Consider the following 20,182-nt stretch of genomic DNA (forward strand, 5'->3'; position numbering starts at 1 on the left):
ACCCACAGGAAGATGAAGAGGAAGACTGAATAGAAACTGGGTCATTACTACAGCACACTTTGCCACTGCTTGTCCTCATTAGTTGTGCTGTTGTGCGGCATTTCATTCTTTATTTTATTTTAGGGGTTCGACTCGTCTGTCGTGATCCAGGTTATGCAACGCGGCAGGATGTACAGTAACACGAGCATGTGTTATGTTCTGGCATCAGCCCTGGAGACCAAAACAGTGTTTGACACTTAGCTTACCGTTTGTATCCTGGAGCGAGGCTATATTCTTCCACTAACTAACACGTTTCCTAGGAAGTGCTGTTCCACTGAATCCTGACGCTTAAAAACACAATTCTGAAGCTATGGTCTTATATGCATACATATTATCCATGTTTTGTTTGTGCAATTTCCTAATTTCTTCAATATAGACAATCTTACTTACTTTTAAAGTGTCAACTTCCTCCCCATGCATATTCAAAGTCCTGTTTCTGATCAACTGCACAAGCGCGCCCATGATGGCATTTATACATATTTCAACAACCCCTAGGTTCACAGGGTGATGCAGTTGAACTTGGGCAACTGCCTGCACACTTCCAAACAATATTTTATGTATCATTTTATGTATGTTTTTATGTATGTACAAGACCATCGCTTCAGTATTTGATTGTAAGCACAGCAGTGGAATGGCACTTCTAGGAAGGCACACTCTAGGACCCAAAAGGTAAGTGCCAAACTAACATGTTGTGTGCAGTGGGCACTGGTTGTGCGTAGCATTTATTGCTGCTGCTGGAGGTCTGAGGTTTCCTCCAAGGTCTACTGTAATTACACTCCTTAAGAAAGAGTGGGACTGGGAAACATGTGGATGCGGACATGCTCCCCTTGTTTCCATTTTCATTCCCAGCTCATTCTGAATCTGAGTAAAAAAAGATTTGGTGATGCTCCAGTGAGCTAATGAGGGGAGGGGGGGGGGGGGGGGGGGGGGGCTTCCGGCTGTATCCTATGTGCTTCACTGTGGCTTCATGTAGTGTTCCAGTGCCGGTCTTTCTTCAGAGGTCTGTGGACCGAGCCCCAGAGAGTACTCCAGGCAGCTTGCCCGCCGCCCGGCACGAACACTTCACTTCCTCCTTGACTGACAGCTCTCTATAGTCTATAGCACGCTGCTGGGGTCTCTCCTGCTCCAAACCCCGGCAAAAGACGTGTGTCACACAAGGCGAGCGCTCAGTGTACTCAGCAGAGTTATTGGCTACAGATCTTAAGAACATCAGTGGGGATGCAGGAAGTCAATCATTTGCCAGTAGTACTGATCTGACTCATCTGTTTAAACTGGTTAAGTATTGTCAGCTCTGCAACACAAGCACACCAGAGTGTCCTTCGCTGTCCTACAAAGGAGGCACAGTGCTGCTGAAGCACGATAATTTGGTGCACAAACAATGACTCCTTTCAACCAAAACAAATGTTCAAGATGCTGCTTGTTTAGTGTGCCGGCTTGTAAGACAACATGAACTTACGAGGCTAATAAGAAAGAAAGCAGCATTTATATTCAACAGTGATAATAACTTTTGCAGGTGCACAGAGAACATAAAAAAGGTTTTTTGTTTTCTTTTGCAAAATTGGGGATTTAGGTAGATCTGTTTTCTTACACAAGATTCTCCTCAGTGAGCCCATTTAGTTTCCTGTCCATTTATATGACATTGGTTTATGTTTTATTGAAAGCATAAGGAAATCTGAGGAGGGTCTTACTGTTGCTGCAACTCAAGTCTCCCACATTCCTCTCGTAGGCCAACCTGAGAACATAAATCTCATAATATCCTCTTCATTGTTGCTGCAGAAGCCCAAATCCCTGCACGTGAGAGAAGCTTCAAAAGCCACTCGACAAACTGAGTAAAAACTGTAAATGACTAAATGAATCCATTAACAGACAGCCCATATATTTGTGAGCTTTTTCTTATACAGTAGTAGAGCCCGGATGTAGGATTATAACTCACTGGTTCTCAATGTGGTGTCCCAGGAGGCAGGGACCCCCACTGTGTTCCTTGAGAAGGTTCCACTTCCAGGGGGTCCCTGGCTAAATGATTGATACTCAAAAAGCCAAATGGACCCTTTTAGGAGTCTTATGACTCTGAAAGCGTACACTAGTAGAAACTGAACCAAATGGACCCTTAAGGCTTCACCCATAACAAGTGCCCATCCATTTGGTTCCATTTTGTACACCCCCAGAGTTAAATGAATACTGCTTTTATAACATCGTCCGTGGGTGTCAAACTGGGTGTCTTTGGAATCTAAAAGGTTGAGAATCATAACAGATATAGCCAGCTTAAGAATTACTGAAAAACTTGAAAGGCTAAAAGGAGGAAGCCTCAAGCCAGCAGGAACTCTGGTACAGTATAGCCGCAATTTGCAACTCTTATTTTTTTATAATGGGATGAATCTAGAGTTGCAATACCCTCCATTGACTCCCTACTCGTCCAATTTGCGATCTGCTTGTATCAAACAATGTTAAACTCACCAACATTGGAGCTCTAGGCCAAGCTTGAATTATCCTCTTTCAATCTGCCGAGCTTTTGTTTCATAATAATCAAACGTAGACATGTTATGAGCTACTTTCTGTCAAGACATTCTGTGCAGGTGATTCTTTTTGTGTCATAAGTCACTGAACGGCCCTGTGTACCACCTGTTTTTCGAATTTGCACATGATGCAGGAGGCAGCAGCGCGACGAGTGCTTCCAAACTGCAACAGTTAGAAAAAGAATCACATGCACAGAATTTCTTGACAGAAAGTAGCTCATAACATGTCTACGGTTGATTTTTATGGGAAAAAAAAGCTCGGCAGATTGAAAGAGGATAATTCAAGCTTGGTCTAGAGCTGCAATGTTGGTGAGTTTAACATTGTTTAATACAAGCAGATCGCAAACGCAAATTGGATGAGTAGGGAGTCAATGGAGGGTATTGCAACTCTAGATTCATCCTATTGTAAAAAAAAATCTGGAGTTGCAAATTGCAGCTAGGTACAGTACAACTCATGAAAGGTTACACCATTTCGGCACTGAACAATAATGAGTTCACTGGTGATGATGTCAATGTCTCCACACACACACACACACACACACACACACACACACACACACAGAGAGCTGATATTATGACAACACACACCTGTCTGAACTTCTGAAGTGACCACACCTCGTAAAGAGAGAACATACAACGCCTGACTGTGACTGTCCAATGAATGTACACAACAATGGGGACAGAAGCTAACCAACCTCCTCGAGACAGTTTTGACGAGTCGGCCCAGTAGCCTAACCAGGAATACTGTGTTGTTCCACCATTACTGCATTGTTAAAAATGCCAATGAATGACTAAAATGAATGAAGCATATTGACATGTTCTATTGAAACTACCGAACGTACATGAACACACATGCCTGTCGAACGAGATACAAGCGCCAACTAACAGCCAGTCAGTCAAGTCATTCAGTCAAGACAGTATTTTGTTAAGTCAGTGTTAAAACTTTAACTTCTAGTTGATTTAATAACGCGACATTTCCTATATAAAAAAAAAAAAACCCCGGCGACAAGACAGTGTGTGTCCGTCAAGGTCCAAGTTCTACGACGTGATCTTAATGGCTAGAAAGAAAAGCTGCAGCTAAGAATAGCAGCAGCAGCAGCGACCTAGCTCACACTACACTACTAGACAGTAGCTAAAAGGAAAGCTAATCCCACACAAACTTGTTCTACAACGGTGCGTTACACCGAAACGCCTGTTCTACCTGCTGCTGCCACAACGGTGCCATATTTACCACCGCAGCGACACAAGTAACAACAACGGTTCTTTTCCCCTTCCTCTCCTGCGAGGGTCTGTCTGTCTGTCCTGTCCTGTCCCCGGGGACCCCCTTCCTTCCTTGGCTTGGTTGGTGGCTCGCTCACCTCGGTTTCAGTGTAATGGACTTCTGTTGTGGTCGTTGGTTTAGTGTCTTCTTCACCCAGCCATTAGGGAATTCATGCGGCTTCTCGTCTCTCTCTACTAGCTGGGCTGCTCCTCTCTGCTGCCTGCCTGCTGTTAGTTTGTATTCACAGTAAGCCCATCCCCCCATCCATGCATGCATGCATTCGTCCGCGTTGTGTTTGAAAGTAAAGTAGTACAACAACTTAAACAAGGTTAGGCAGCGATAAGTTGGAACGAAGAAGGAGCTGTGTGTTTCTTCCGCTGCGTTTTTCGCTTCTTCTACCGTAGTACACCGGCTTCTTTTGAAAGTTTCTTCGCAGTGGATGATGAATAATGCAGGCGGTATTCCATTCCACTCTCTCTCTCTGTTGTGGACTGGACTTGTTTCCTCTTTCCCCCTTGTTCCGTGTGTGTGTGTGTGTGTGTGCTCAGTCAGCCCGCTGACAGAGGCTTGGAAACGGGGCAGGAGGGAGGGAGGGGGACAGCAGCGCGAGCGCTCCAGTCGCCCGCCTTGTCGCGCGCCGAAAATAGCGAGCTTGTAGATCGGCTATTTTGTTTTGGGGGGCTAATCATATGGGGCTAAGTAATAATGCAAAGTGGCTCTGGCTGGCGGCGCCCTTAAACCTGAATAATGCATAGCATCTTTTTTCTTTTTTTTCTTTACAGTAAGCCGCCTATCAGGAGCACTGTCCTCATTTGCTGCCCACACTCCCACAGCACACGAATCAAGACAGCTTTAAGACAGCAAGCCAGAAGCCAGCATTCGTTTTCATTTGTTGATTGTTATTTATTGTCACGGATGGTGCCGACTGACATTCATTTTTTGTCGAAGACCATTTTGGTTTGTGACAATACACGTAGAAATGATCCATTATAAGAAAAGGCAAGAATTATCCAAATTAACATCATCACCATGTTAACTCTCAAAGGGACTTGATTTGCTTTGTTTCCAACATTTTTTTATAAGCAAAGTGTTTTGTTGTATCAAAGGCCTTGGTTATAAAGGAAAGGAATACGGATCAGCGTGATTCTACCCCTCAGAGACTTTGATTTTGAACTGCAAACAAAAAGCCCATTGTTCTGTGTTTTTTTTATTATATTAAACTAATAATAACATACCGGTCCGGTATGTGTGTGTGCTGGTGGAGTGAGTGGGATTTAGGCCTCAGAATTTAAGATATAAGATGCAGCATCTAATTTTAGAGGGCTTCTATACACACTACACATAAGATTATTACAAATACGATACACAAATGTACAAATAAAGTGTCACAAATTGTACCTATGTTACCTATGTGCCCATCGCAGTCGGCCACTGGCCTACTTGGGAACGATGCAACTTGGGAACCTAATGATATACGTTGTCATAGTACCCGTTTTAACTGTCAGGGGTGTCCCACATGGAGATCTGTGTGTGTGAAGACTGCAAACTGAAAAGTGTACTTGGCAATCAATTTGGCCCACTGGCAGAGCCTGATTGGTTGAGCCTCAATTGGCTGAGGCAGAGGCTGGAAATTGCACAGGTGAAAGGAGTTGGCCTCATTAGGCCCACTGGCAGAGCCTGGCCCAGGTGAAAGGAGTTGGCCTCATTAGGCCCACTGGCAGAGCCTGACCAGAGCCTTTTGTGGTGGTTCTGGAGAACCGTGGGTCCGACCGACTCGATACCTGGCACTGCACTCCCCGTGGGGGTGTGGAACACGTGTGTCGAATGTGAAGTCATAGAGTAGAATCGGCTCACCGGCCATCCTAAATATTTTCTTACTAAGCTGGGATGACCAGATTCATTCATATTCATAATGTTCTGATGTTCAACGACAGAAACACAATGAAATCATTACTCTTTATTATTATTTGAGTCAAATTTTACTTGGTCAAGTAAAATTCCATAATGCTGACCAAGATCAATACAATTTTCGGTTTTCTGATCCGGTCTGGAGCGGAAATATCATATGTCATCAGGCGGCCAGAACACACGACCGGAATCTCCGTCACCGTGCATCTCCAAAATGATTCCCCTAGTCTAGTGTGAAATGTGTTTAGTTTGGTATAATGGTTTAGTTTCTTTCGTTATAATAATCGTTTGGTATGTGTCCTTGTTCTAACTCCTATAGCGCGAGACATAACTTTTTCGCTGCTATCTACGTTCATAAACGTAGCTAGGCTATCGGTACCTAATGGCGCTAACTACGCATACGTTCGTAGAAAACCGTATACTCCATATATGAAAGCGGCGACCGTCAATTTACCCTTTAGCATTGCTCCGGTTAGTATGGAGAGCCTCCGTCACCACCAGCTATGGGATTTTTAAATGCAGCTCCATTGAGCCTCCATTATAACAGGATTTTCAAAGCGCTGTATCTCTAAAGCTTCGATCGCTGTCCATGGTGAGCCGTCGCACATCCCGGCGATCGTAAATCATTTGTGAGTTTGTATCGCATCGCTAAGCACATGTAATTGGTTGTAATAACAGCTATGGGGTCTGAGCTAATGCGACTGATCACTGTGCTCACAACAAAAGCCCCCACGTCCCTGAATAACCCGGAAAGGAAACGAGGAGCATAGAGTTAGAGCGGACGGGTGGCATTCCTTAGGTGTGCTTATTGCTGCCACCTAGCAGCAGCAATAAAGTTAACTAATTGATTCATCTTATGTATGAATTAATTCATGCATTTCAGGCTTTCCTGTGGAATAGCCAATGTACAAGACGTGAGGTTAGCCCTAGACTAGGGGTGCTCCTACCTTCCGGCCGGTACTGGGCGATAATGGTGACGGTCTGTCCAGCCCTCTTCAGTGCTGCGGCTGCCTGCTCATGGGTGGCATTCCGCAGGTTGACCCCATTCACCTAATCAAACACGCAGACATAAATAATTAATAATATGACACTGTGTTGCACAAACTGAATACCTGAATACCAGCTATACTAGTCAATATCAGCGGTTCCAAAACCCTTTTGGCCACGCACCCCCTGTTACCTCCTGACCTAGTTGACGCACCCCCGCCCCCCCCATGGAAATATAAATTGCATAAGCTATATGGAGACATACATTTCCTATTTATCCACATATATGAACCTGAATATGGCATATACGGTGTATGCATCATAGGCTAGCCTACAGTATATTCTGCATATATTTTGCCATATTGGCATAATATGTTAATATATTTAAAATAAAACCATAGCACCACCATTCATGTCACGCGACCCCTAGAAGGCGCACCGCAAGGGGTTTGGGAACCACAGCTCTATATCATAATAGCCTACATGTCGGAGGTACATTTTTCCCCCCCTTTCTTTTTTACCCGTAATTTACTGAAAGAAATGTACTGAAAGTACTGTACAATGAATATGACATGTATGGATAAAAAAACAAATCCAGATGAAAGTCTGAATTGCTTATCTGCAGAGGATCTCCAGTTGGAGAGATACAGACTCGCACATCACTGTACATGACAGAAACCTGCGACTAAAAAAAGCCTACATGTAGATGCTAGTCAAATTAGGGGGTGCACTCAGCAGCTGCATGCTCTGCAAAGGTACTTATCTTTCATCATGGAAATGTCATGTCAAACCTGCCATATCCTATATGTTTAATTATACTTATTATTATACTTATATTATACATTTTGTCAACCTTTCTTGTTTTACCACAATACGGCACCATGTTAGATGTCATTTTCTATGACTTTTTGGAGTCCAAATTGTCAGTCATCTGCTTAAAATACAAATCTGCAATTACAGTATGGTGTCGGCAACATCCCCCGACTCGGTTTTCATCTGTTCGATTGAAGACATTTCCTTCGCACTAAAACAGATTTACTGACCTTTTCAAGTAAGGAATGTGTCACAGTTAAAGGTTTCCATGTATTTAGAGGCTGCAGAATGTTTGCTTACATTAGCAGTATTTGTACAGCATTGAAGTAATGCAGACCTGAGTATCATGTTATGTTGGATGCTGAAGATTGCCAAAAGACCTTTTTCTGTGTCATGAATCAAACTTGAACAGAATTTACAAGTTGAGGAGTTAGATTTGTATGGCGATATAGTTTAAATATGTATTAGAGCTTTAACAGTTTAACTGCATAACCCGCAATCCACGCTATTTAATCCATTGTCTCCCCCTGCGTATAATACACCAAACCCGCTATTTGTTTTATGTGTTTAATTCACAGTTTTGTAATAATTTAAAAGAAACAGCGGATTTAAAGCGCCTTGGATAAAGGCGCTATATAAATGCACCATTTACCATTTACATACGCTGATGTTAACTAGTTTTTGTTGCTTTTTTTAATTATTATTACCTACAGTATGCTGCTTCATTGTCTGAAGGAAGCTAGACAATTCTTTTTACTCTTGTACCTGTAGGGCTACGCAAGATCACAACCTCGGACCTTGAATGTAGACGTAGAGGCTCAAACTGGGTGGAAACATTTCAGAGATTTAAAAAATATAAATGCCTTGGAAAACCAATGTATTTATTTAGGGCGGTCCTTCATATACCATCAGGACTGTTTTCCAAAGGCGTAGGTTTGTTAGCAGAGCTTTCCTCAGCTGTCCTATAGCCCCTACGTTGAATTTAGATTTCCCCAGACGAGACGTTATTGGGAGTAGGCGGAGATCTCTGATCGTCTGGGCTTTACGCGAGACTACTCACTAATCTGCACTACTCCCTCGCACAACAAGTTATGATAAAGTCAGTAATTGGGGTTAAATTGGTGGGCTGAAAACGGAGCTAAATCACAGACCGAGAGGATGCGGTCGCCCCGCCGCAGCTCTCCGCTCAGGTCCGCCGGCCCTCCCGCCAGGATGAAGGAGACGAAGATACCCTCCCCGTCCTCTCCGCCGACGATGTTGAAGCCCAGGCCCGTGGAGCCCTTGTGCAGCAGCACCTTCCGCGGCTCCCTGCCAAACAGAGCCACGGCGTCGGGACGCGGGGCGGGACTGAGAGCACAGGACAGGGAGGACGACAAGAAAGAGACAGAGAGGGAGAGAAGAGGGAAGGAAAACAGAGATATTTTAGGAAAACAAACAACTATCTTCTAGCTGTTTATCATGTTCATAATACCAAGTTTGCATGGGTGTGTTCTAGTTAAACAGCCAGTATAGGGTGACAGCTTTATGTACAGTTAGCCATTCTGCATACCGTATCTGGAAGTGAACAGTTTCCAATGACACATTAAAATGGCTACCATAACACAATATCCCAAACAAATGATTAAAATGTGAATTATACCTGTGTATGGTTATTGACATTATTGCCATTATGTGATGTTACAGAAACACTCCCTTTGTAGCCGTGTACAGCACTGCTGCTGCTGCCATTTACGTTTTAAATACATTTTTGAAGTTATTACAACACACCACCTCCCACCATCATCAGCAAAGCATCGGAGTGCAACTTGTCTCTTCGAGCTCTCAGCACACTCACAGAAGCAGGAATGAAATTGGCGACAAACTGAACCTTTTAACCGTTTGACCAATAGAACATGAAGACGACACACTACAGTTACTGTAAGTGACTCAGAAGGATGCAGTGTGTGTGTGTGTGTGTGTGTGTGTGTGTGTGTGTGTGTGTGTGTGTGTGTGTGTGTTCAAATATGATTATTTTTGGGGGCCGTGTACTTAAAAGGTTGAGAACCACTGGAGTAAAGTTCCTGCATGCCCACCACCGTGGAGAGACTGGGGTTGGAGAATCCTCCTCCACGGTCCAACTGTCTTGGCCGGGGCTTAATTCCAACCACAACAAATATTATTGGCTGTCTTCACGGGTGGGTGATCTCAGGGGAGTGTGTTTCTCCTCAACGAGTTACACCAGGGGTTCTCAACGTTTTTGGCCGGGGACCCCCGAAAAGGCTTTGGCAACGTCTCGGGACCCCCGCCCCGCCCCCTCCCGACCCCCAATATAAATTGACTGCTACAATAACCTTAAACCATTTTGGGCGGGAACCCCTTTTGGTGTTTTAAGCATTGTTATAATTTAGCTATTGAAAAATAGCAGATCTACAAGCTCATAGCGCGCCACCGAGTGGCGCGCTACGAGCTTGTAGGTCTGCTATTTTTAAAATAAAATTTTAAAAATCTTTTTTTTTTTTTATAATTTGGGGACCCCCTAAAATAATTTGGCGACCCCCCGAGGGGTCGCGACCCACGGGTTGAGAACCCCCGAGTTACACCATGCAGCGTGAAAACTCCTCACTGTCAGGTGAAAAGGAGCGGCTGGTGATGCTAGCTGTCAGAGGAGACACATGGCTGAACCAGACAGTGGCCTTGTGGTTAGAGTGTCCGCCCTGAAACTGGGAGGTCGGGGGTTCGATCCCCGGCCGGGTCATACCAAAAGACTGTAAAAATGGGACCCAATACCTCCCTGCTTGGCACTCAGCATCAATGGGTTGGATTGGGGGGTCAAATCAACTAATGATTCCCGAGCGAGGAGCACGCTGCGGCTCACCGCTCCAAGAGATGGGTCAAATGCGGAGAACAATTTTCACTGCGGCAACGTGTGTGACGACTTTGACTTTGTCTTTTCTTCACCCTCCCCAAGACTAGTATAACTAGTATAGGGGTCAGCTGCTGTGACAAGGGTCATTAGGGATTAGCATAACAACTGAATTGTCCTTTGTTCAGGGTTGACTACAGTTCTGTGGAAAGCTGGCAGAAAAGGACCCACTCTCTGCCTTAGACAGAGACTGAGGAAATAGCACGTATTTATTTTATTTTAACATGCTCATAAAGTGCACAAAGGTTGCATACATTTCGGTCCTATAGGGCCTTCGTCAGCGCTATATCATATATAATATACGTGGTTAGTCAGAAGGTTTCCTCATCAGAGAGCTACCAGAAAAATATTAGCCAAAAGGGTATTTTTTATGTTGTACATTTCATTTACCAACTGTATTGGTCTGCCTGCCTGTCTGTCTGCCTGCCTGCCTGCCTGCCTGCCTGCCTGCCTGCCTGGACACACATGTCCACAGACACAATGAGCGGCCTCATGCTTGAAGGGCTAATGGAAGCTCTGTTTTAGCTTTAGCTTCTATGACTCATCCTCAGACAGACTATTCAGACTGCTTGGGTTTTATGATGACTAGTGACTGAGGCCAAAACCACTGCTGTACTATGGGCCATCAAATGCCTTGAGAATGTTTCACACAAATGCAAAAATACACTCTAGGAGGCCCTACAAAACATGCACGCACGCACGCACGCACCCCGACAGTATAACCACCTCTTGAAAAGTGAGGACCAGCACAAAGATAGCAGTATAAGTGCACGCACGCATGCGCGCACACACACACACACACACAGTCACACACACACACCCCAAAAGTATAACCACCTCTTGAAAAGTGAGGACCAGTACAAACTAAGATAGCAGTATAAACACACACACACACACACACACACACACACACACACACACACACACACACACACACACACACACACACACACACACACACACACACACACACACACACACACACACACACACACACACAACTTTACATAGACACCCACGCACAGTCACCACACGCAGCATGGTTCCCATTAGTGGGCTCCTGTTGCAGTCCTCTGCCTGCGGTCTACAGGAACAATCCCTAATGGCTGTGCTCTGCGTTGCCGTTGAGACCATTCTCCCCATCGATGGCAGCGCAGACAGCATTAACAGAACATCGTACTTTTGACCACATTGGAAACAGCCCCTGATCACTCCACTAAAACAGCTGAAGAGCCATGGAAAGTCCGAAATGGTTTGACTCAATCCACGGATAAAAGGGTTCTCCAGAAAAGTCAGATGGCATATCCGTATTGAATATTTATATTATGCTGAACGCAGGACTCCGAGTTCTGACAATATGTTTTTGAAATTAAATGTATTTTAGATGATAACAGCCTTTTGTGGTGAATGGGAAAGAATTATAGCAGTGGAAAATAGAAAAAGTCTAATTTGCACTCCTAGCATTAGAGTTCTTGAGATGTATGGTCCAGACAGTTATTCAATATCCTCATTTTTATTTACAACATTAAAAAAAAAAAAGAAGTAAAACCTACAGTAGGAACACAGGTAAAAATCTTTATAATAAATAAAACGCCAAAAAGCAATTCCCAGGAAATATTGTGAAACATCTGATTTGACTTCAACAACAAGTCAGAAGTTCAACATAACACAACCTTGCATGCTCCACAAGCTCCTCGAGGCACACAGACAGATCTCCATCATGTTACCGTGGGTGGTTGGTGCCGTGTCTGCTGCCGGAAGACCGTCTCCTAAACGAGCGCTCAGGCGAGCTCCTCACCGCCAGCGACATCGAGGACGAGATGTTGACCGTGAACATGACGATCGCTCCTTTATCTACTGAGGCGACTCCGCATCGCTCCGTTCCCACAACTCTTTAGTGTTCTCTCTGTGTCTTAGCTCTCTCTCCGTCTCGGCACATGGCGAGAGGTGGCGGTAACAGAACCCCTGTATGTAATGTACTGTATATGAAGAAGCCCTGCTGGGTGTTCCCATCTCGGCCTGTTGGGTCTGTGATGGGAAACAGCCTCCTCTTTGGGCTGTCACACAAACACTGTTCTCCTCAGCCTTTGCTATAGCGAGGCGAGACTTAACCCTCACACACACCCACCACAGATCATCTCTACTACAGTACATCCTTAGGGCAGGGGTTTTCAACAGGTGGTCCGTGGACCACTGGTGGTCCGTGAAGGTATTGCATGTGGTCCCTGATGCATTTAGTAATGTAGGATTTGTTCATTCTTTTTTATTTGTTCACTCGTTTTTCACCGTGAAGTGAATGGCCTGGTGACCTACGGTATGATGGCCGTCCATGTAGTCATTTACTGACAAGTTGGAGGTCAAGAACTTCAACAGAAAAGGGGAGTTAGAATCTCAAGAGGCGCGTAAGTAAATGGTGCATTTATATAGCGCCTTTATCCAAGGCGCTTTACATAGATTGTGCATTACATTCACCCATTCACACACACATTCATACACCGATTGCTGCGGAAGCCATGCAAGGTACCAACCAGCACATCGGGAGCAATTTGGGGTTCAGTGTCTTGCCCAAGGACACTTCGACATGTAGACAGGAGGAGCCGGGATTCGAACCGCCGACCCATGGGTCATTGGACGACCTGCTCTACCTCCTGAGCCACAGTCGCCCCAAGTCGTAAGTGCACCGGATTGTCTGGTTGAGTCATTATTACTAGGAAATGATTAGTATTCAATGGACCATTGGTTGAGAAACAGTGGGGTATACACTACATAACACATGGGATGCATAGCGAGTGTTACAAAAGCACTAATAACCACTAAAAGCCCAACACAACAGTGGTCCCCCCAGGTTGATTCTAAGTCAGGGTGGTGGTCCCTCGTTCACAATCAGTTGAAAACCCCTGCCTTAGGGGAAGCTGCCATACAGGGTCATCCGCCATGCACCCGTCTCGGCCAAACGTCCTCCACGTCGGGTCGGGGCGTGTGCTGGGCTGGCCTAGCGGTCCCGATATGACAACAACCAGTAAGACGCCCTGAGGGCGAGAAGTGACCGTGCCCTTGTGTACTGGCGCTTTGGCATGGGGGGGGGGTCAGATCAACATATCCGCCTGGGTGACAGCAGACTGCAGGCGTGATGGGGGCTGACAACCATATATGGAGGCGTGACCCGACGGACGGACGGGTTGCAGGTTTTCATAGTAATCTGTAATACTTCCTTCACGTCTATTCTCCCATTCAATTAGCCATTGGGGGTCATGTGGTGTTTTAAGCATTATTTTACACTTTAGCTATTGAAAAATAGCAGATCTACAAGCTCATAGCGCGGCACCAAGTGCGACGCTACGAGCTTGTAGGTCTGCTATTTTTGAAAAATCGTGAAAATGTGGCGCAAATCTTTGAATATATATTCTTTCAGAGCAAACGTTTTTAACTCAAATCTTTGCTTCTGCAGGGGGGGTCCCTGGAACAACATATTTTCAGATGGGGGGGTCGGCGGCCAAATACATATATTGTTGGGAGTCCTCGGCATGGAAATGTTTGAGAAGAACTGACATAGAAACATAGGGGTTTTCAGAAAACTGTCAGGATTTAGAAGACATTTGAGGAATCGTCCTCAGGTCTAAATGGGTTAGAAAGCAGTGGGTGTGCAATTTGTAAAGGGGAGGTCATCCCAGGTCCCTTACTGTCTACCGTTGGATCCCACTCCCCCCACTCCCCCCACAGCACACCTGTCCGTCCGTGTAGACCAGGCAGATGGACGACATTCCCTGCTAATATGACAAGAGTAACAGCGTAAAAACCCCCACACACAAATGGAGGAGTTAATGAATCAAACGTCTTAAATCGGACGTTTGATGTCACTTCCTCAGAGAGCAGGACCGACTGCACGCTGGGCGGCAGGCTGCGTTTCCTTCTCGAGCAAAGACTATAAAAGGGCCAACGGTGGAAGTGACTGTTTACTATGCTATTGTTGGAGGTATTCTCTATGGGAGAGGAATTACTGTGCGCACAGCCACACACACACGCGCACACACAGTGCGCGTGCGTGCATGCATGTGTTTGTTTGCGTGCGTGCGTGCGTGGGTGAGTTGTAGGGAGCACTATTTGTACCTGTCCTCACAATAAAAGCAAGAGAAAGGCATTAGCAATTCCTTGAAAAGGAGTGAATTCCAAAGGTTTTAGCATACAGGGATCAAGCACTCCCTCCTTATCATGGGAGGTGCTTTGCCCCGTTGTCTTTTCATCCATGCCTGGAATGTAAACAGTTATATTGCAGTAAAACCCATCTCTCTCTCTCTCTCTCCAGCTATGTCTCCTGTGACTCTCTCTCTCTCTCTCTCTCTCTCTCTTTCCTAATTCTGGTGTGCCTCTGTGTTGGGCGGGCCGAGGCGCTATAGCAGCTCCGTCCTAATGCTGTGGATGAACACGTGGGCGGTGTGGGTCAGCGGGTCGCGCCGCCCTGGGCTCAGCTTGGTAATTGGCTCTGCTTGGCTGATTAATGGTGGACACTGCAGATGGACGCCATTTTCCCCACAAACAGACACCGCCTCTCATGGCGTTGTATTTCTCCCCTTTCTCCCCCCCCCCCCCTGGCAGGATAACAGGCTCATGGCTGGCAAGTATTGATGAAAGAGGGAGCACATACATACATACTATCTCTCTCCCCTTCCCTCTCTCTCTCTCCAATTTTGCCGCTTATATTTCACCAGTGGATTTGTCTGTCACTGCCTCCCCTTCAAGACCTGCTATTTCATTCCAATTTGACACGGGGGAAGAAATGTATTCACCGCTAAGGTGACAGACGACGCCGTAAGATATCTCAGTGCAGCTGAGAATAAAATAAGAGCGATGAATAATTAATTAACAGTTCAGACCCTTAAAAGACTCAATCAGATCTGCCACGATGATCACCCTCTTCCTTTTTCACACAACAGCGCTTAGAAACGTTTGTTCTATAGGTGGGGTAATCAGTGGACCAGGTGTTGTTTTTGGCAGCAAATTTTGATTTTAGTTTTAGTCGTGAATAGTTTTCATTTAGTTTTAGTCACATTTTAGTCACCTGGGATGTTTCAGTGTCAGGTCTTGATGCCGTCGTAATGGCTGATTTTAAACTCGCTGAAAATAGCCGACCTATTCGATCGGTAGGTCGGCTATTTTCAGCATGCAACCAAGTGTAAAATGACTTATAGTGGATCTCTTGTCCACTATAGTCCCTTCCTAACACTTTAGTCTAGTTTCTACTTGTTGACGAAATTGTCAGTAAATGTAGTCTTAGTTTTAGTCATCATAGCTTAGTTTTCATTTAGTTTCCATTTAGTTTTCATCAATGGAAAAAGGTAGTCGACGAACATTTTTCGTCTTAGTTTTAGTCGACGAAATCAACACTGCAGTGGAGTGGACCAACGTGTGTCCCCCCCCCGAGTTCTGGTTATCAATGCGTGAAGTTCTCAGTCAAAGCTCAAAGTTGAGGAACACGTCAAAGTTACTGATAAGCCCACCTGTGGCATGCGGGTAGCGCTCCGCTCCTGCTGCTGTATTTACACAAGCTGTTCTTTGCACACACACACACACACACACACACACACACACACACACACACACACACACACACACACACACACACACACACACACACACACACACACACACACACACACACACACACACACACACACACACACACACACACACACACACACACACACACACACACACACACACACACACACACACACACACACACACATCCAATGGCCTGACGGGCATAATATAAGCCCTGCGAAAAGGTGAGCCGTTTTGAACTTTTCCCCAGCGCTCCAGTGACACAGTGATAAGCGTCAATCAACGATATCCTTTTGTTTAAACATTTCCATTCCCCCGCTTCTCTCCACACAATTCCTGTTCGGTTGCATAAAATGAGGAAAAAACACATTCTTGCTGTTAGCCAGTTACCTTACCTGTGATATTTAAGCCTAAACTAACACAGGGTGGCTTGAGCAACACCTGAACGGCGACTCATCAGCAGCAATAGCTTGGCCCCCCTGCCTGTTCCAGATTAGCCAGTTGGATGTTTTATGGCCAGGCTAGAAAAACATGCATTTTGGTGTTAATTCATATTAGGATTGGGCAATTCGAGAGGAGGAGGAGACCCCGGGGCAGACCAATTGGCGCAGTTGGAGGAATCTCATTGACTCACTGACCTTGGAATGCCTCGGGATCCCCCAGGATGGAAGTTACAGTACTAATGTTGCTCTGGAGAGGAATGTCTGGAGCTCTCTGGTGGAGCGGTTGCCTCTGCAACCTGACTATGGATAAGCGGTTTGAAGATGGATGGATGGATGGGATGGATGGCAACTAGAGACAGGTTCAGCGATCAGGGTTAGAGTTATGCTTAGCAGTACCGCCGGTGATGCAAAAAGCAGATCTACAAACGACACCGTGATACGTTGTGAGGTTGTAGAATGGCTTATTTTCATTCACCGGCGCAAACCTAAATATAACCCAGGCTTATATTTATATACCCAGGTCTAAAAGAACGCAGGTATATGGGGTGCCCCCGGTGGAGCAGTGATAAAGTAGCTGCCCACCGACACGGGAGTCAATCCACTGTGTGGAGCATGCATCCGGCTTTGTCGAGCGACTACACAAACACAATTGGACCGTGTTCGGGGGAGGAAAGCCGGGCAGGGAAGGTGATATTAGTCACTGCACATACTCCTACGCTACGGGCTGGGCTGGGGGGGGGGGGGGGGGGGGGGGCAAGGTGCTAGGAGCAAGACAAAGGCTTTACGTACGTCCTCCCGGTAGGTGCTCCCCTCACTGGCAATTGGAAAGCTAGTGTAGGATACGACCGCAGTGACAACGCACAGACATGTGTGTGGGGAGGAATCATTTTCCATGAAGACAAAATTTGGAGAGAAAAAGGGGTAAAAAGAAAGAAGGTAAAAATGGCATTTATAGAATTGCTGTCCTAAAAATGCGTGCGTGCGTTTGTGTGTTTGTGCTTGCCCGTTTGTGTGTGTCTGTGTGCGACTGTGCGCGCGCGCGCGTTTGTGTATCTGCGCCGATGACAGCACTGTGGGGGATGCATGCGCAGATGGGCAGAAGGAACGATCCGAAGTCTGAGTCATCCTGGGCGACCGGTCTGCACCACTTTCTTGGGAGAGGCCTGGCCTGCTCCAACTATAGAATCCATCTAAAATAAGCCTCTCCTCGACGGAGAGAGGCTGCTGAGAGAGCTCTGCTCTCCTCTCCTCTCCTCTCCTCTCCTCTCCTCGCCTGTCAGTCTGAAGGAGCCTCTCGTCCATCAGCCGTGATCTGCACGGGGACCGCTGTCAGACGCGTGACGTCGGCGTGTGTAGACGGCTAGAGAGCGAGCAGACGTGACACACAGACCTACCGGGAGCACACAGGTGTGTGCACGACTTGCACGTGTGGCACGCTTAAGGGCCGATTAATACCGAGCTAGCGTGCCTGCGTCGCACGCAACGGATACAGCCGACCTATACAAGGTCACCCCGAGCTTGTATAGATTGTGAGCTTGTATAGGTCGGGTCGGGGCTGTTTTCGCGAGCTTGTAGATCCGCGCGCGACACGGCATGCACGGTTTTGTCCATTTAAATCTTCTGTACCGCGCAATCGTACTGTACTGTATACACTGTACAATGTGTGGTGCGCACACCTGTGTACAGTGCATGTGGATAACGTGACGTGCATGTGTGCGTGCACGTGTGTGTGTGTGTGTGTGTGTGTGTGTGTGTGTATGTGTGTGTGTGTGTGTGTGTGTGTGTGTGTGTGTGTCAGCACATTATGAGCGAACGTCTGGGCGTATCAGGGTGTTGTGACGGGCTGCCTGTGTGATGAAAGGGTACAGGATCCGAGTGCATGCATGGCCTGCTTTTTTTCCGCCGTGCGCTAGAATGAATCACGACAGCTTGGGAGGAATGTCCGCCGTTCCTCCTCCTGCAGGGCTTTTGCTGGCCCGCGCCGCGTGCGTGCGTGCGTGCGTGCGTGCGTGCGTGCGTGCGTGCGTGCGTGCGTGCGTGCGTGCGGCCTCTCTCTTCCCCAATACATGTATGGTAACAACGGCCCAGACGTTTATATTTACACCAGGATAGCTTGCGAGCAGATCATTCCTGCGAGCACGAGCCTACCACCCCCCCTCCTCCCTCCCCAATACCGTCGCTTCATTTAAAAAAAAAAACACAGACCTTCCCCCTGCTACGATCTGCTCCTCTATCTCTCTGTGACACTGACGCACGCACGCACGCACACGCGCACACACAGACACACACACACACACACGCACACGCACACACAGAGAGATTGGCAAGTGCATACTGGCACCCACACATATACCCATATGAAGAACACAGACATAGTTGGCATGCACAACCGCGCTCAGTCGCTCAACTCAAGTCAGTTGTACCTTACATAAATACACTGGGCAACCTGCCCAGCAATAGAGGAGGACATTCATTCGTCCATGACGAGGTGGACGGGAGATGAGAAGAACACGTATAAAACAAACAGCGTAAACATGTATGATATAACATGCGACACCGCGCAGTGGAATTATAACACACATGACAGAGAGCCGCCACCGCCGCCGCCTCCTCTTGGACGTGACGCATCGTATGGTTGACATTGCAAGCACAGAGAGAGAGAGAGAGAGAGAGAGAGAGAGAGAGAGAGAGAGAGAGAGAGAGAGAGAGAGAGAGAGAGAGAGAGAGAGAGAGAGAGAGAGAGAGAGAGAGAAATAGAAAGAAACAGAGGGGAGGGGGGGGCTGCTTGGCCAGCGATGCCGATTTGGAATTTAAGGGAGCTCGTGTGACAGATGGAGCGGAGCAGCTTGTGCAAAGCGTGAAGCCCTTTCAGGCGTGCTCCTGCTGAGAGAGTGTGTTTGTGGGGAGCAGGTATGACACTATAGATCTCCAACTGTCACTATAGAACAGTGTGTGCGCAGCTGTTTCACAATCACAATCAAGTGACGACCATCGTTGTGGTTGTGGTCGTTTAAGAAATCAGATAACGGGATCAAAGTCCGTGGTGGACCTTTTAAAATTGAGACAGCATGGATATTGTGCTTTTTGGCTGTCATTTTGTTTTGACATTTTTTTCCCTCAATCAAATGCAATGACAGAAAATGAGCAGGAACATTAAAAAGCAAGCAACAAATCGACAACACATTATACACACATTACAAACAAGGAACGAAAGACATTCGTGGTGATGGACAGGGGGCAGGGCAGGGCATGGGGGGGGGGGGGACATTTCTACACCGCTAGTGGTTCTCAAACGTTTTCTATACTCAAGGGCACATGTATGAATGAGCCAAAGATCTCGAGGCACACCTGTATTCATAGGCCTCACTCAGACCTTTACTGCATTGCTGTATGCTTGTTGGATGAATGTTGTGTAGTGTCATGGCCGCCCCAATGCATTTCCAATGGAAGTCACATGGTTTGTAGTCCACATTTTGGAATACAAGCTGTTGTATGGCTTTCGGCTGTGTTTCGACTGCGCCCCTCCCCTCATACAACACAAATGTTGTGTCAAACCATGTGACTCCCATTGGGGCAAGCTGTGTCACACCCTTTGTATACAACAAGCATACAGCAATCTGTTGCGACCGTGTGAGTGAGGCCATAGCGAAAATAACCAATCTACTTCCAGTGATGTGGCATCACTGGAAGAAGGGCCGCCTATACATGTTTGACAACAAGTATGCCGTCAGCGCAAATTTCAGCTCTCCCTTCTCCT

At 46.5% G+C, this 20,182-nt stretch overlaps 1 protein-coding gene across 4 annotated transcripts in view; it reads right to left on the minus strand.

The window, feature by feature from the left end:
- dlg3 (discs, large homolog 3) overlaps positions 1 to 20,182 on the minus strand; it is a 172,751-nt gene that overhangs the window by 25,888 nt on the left and 126,681 nt on the right. The window contains exons 12-13 of one of the 4 annotated variants that reach the window (XM_079524357.1): positions 8,673 to 8,868; positions 6,669 to 6,771 (exon numbers count right to left, since the gene is read on the minus strand). In XM_079524357.1, the coding sequence (XP_079380483.1) occupies positions 6,669 to 6,771; positions 8,673 to 8,868 (299 nt within the window). Of the gene's footprint in view, positions 1 to 3,783; positions 3,803 to 3,910; positions 4,605 to 5,211; positions 5,231 to 6,668; positions 6,772 to 8,672; positions 8,869 to 20,182 lie in introns of those variants that run through there. The other 3 variants (XM_079524361.1, XM_079524358.1, XM_079524360.1) reach the window with 3 other exon arrangements.

The sequence above is a fragment of the Electrona antarctica genome, assembly GCF_951216825.1.
Source record: "Electrona antarctica genome assembly, chromosome: 1".
Classification (NCBI taxonomy): domain Eukaryota; kingdom Metazoa; phylum Chordata; class Actinopteri; order Myctophiformes; family Myctophidae; genus Electrona; species Electrona antarctica.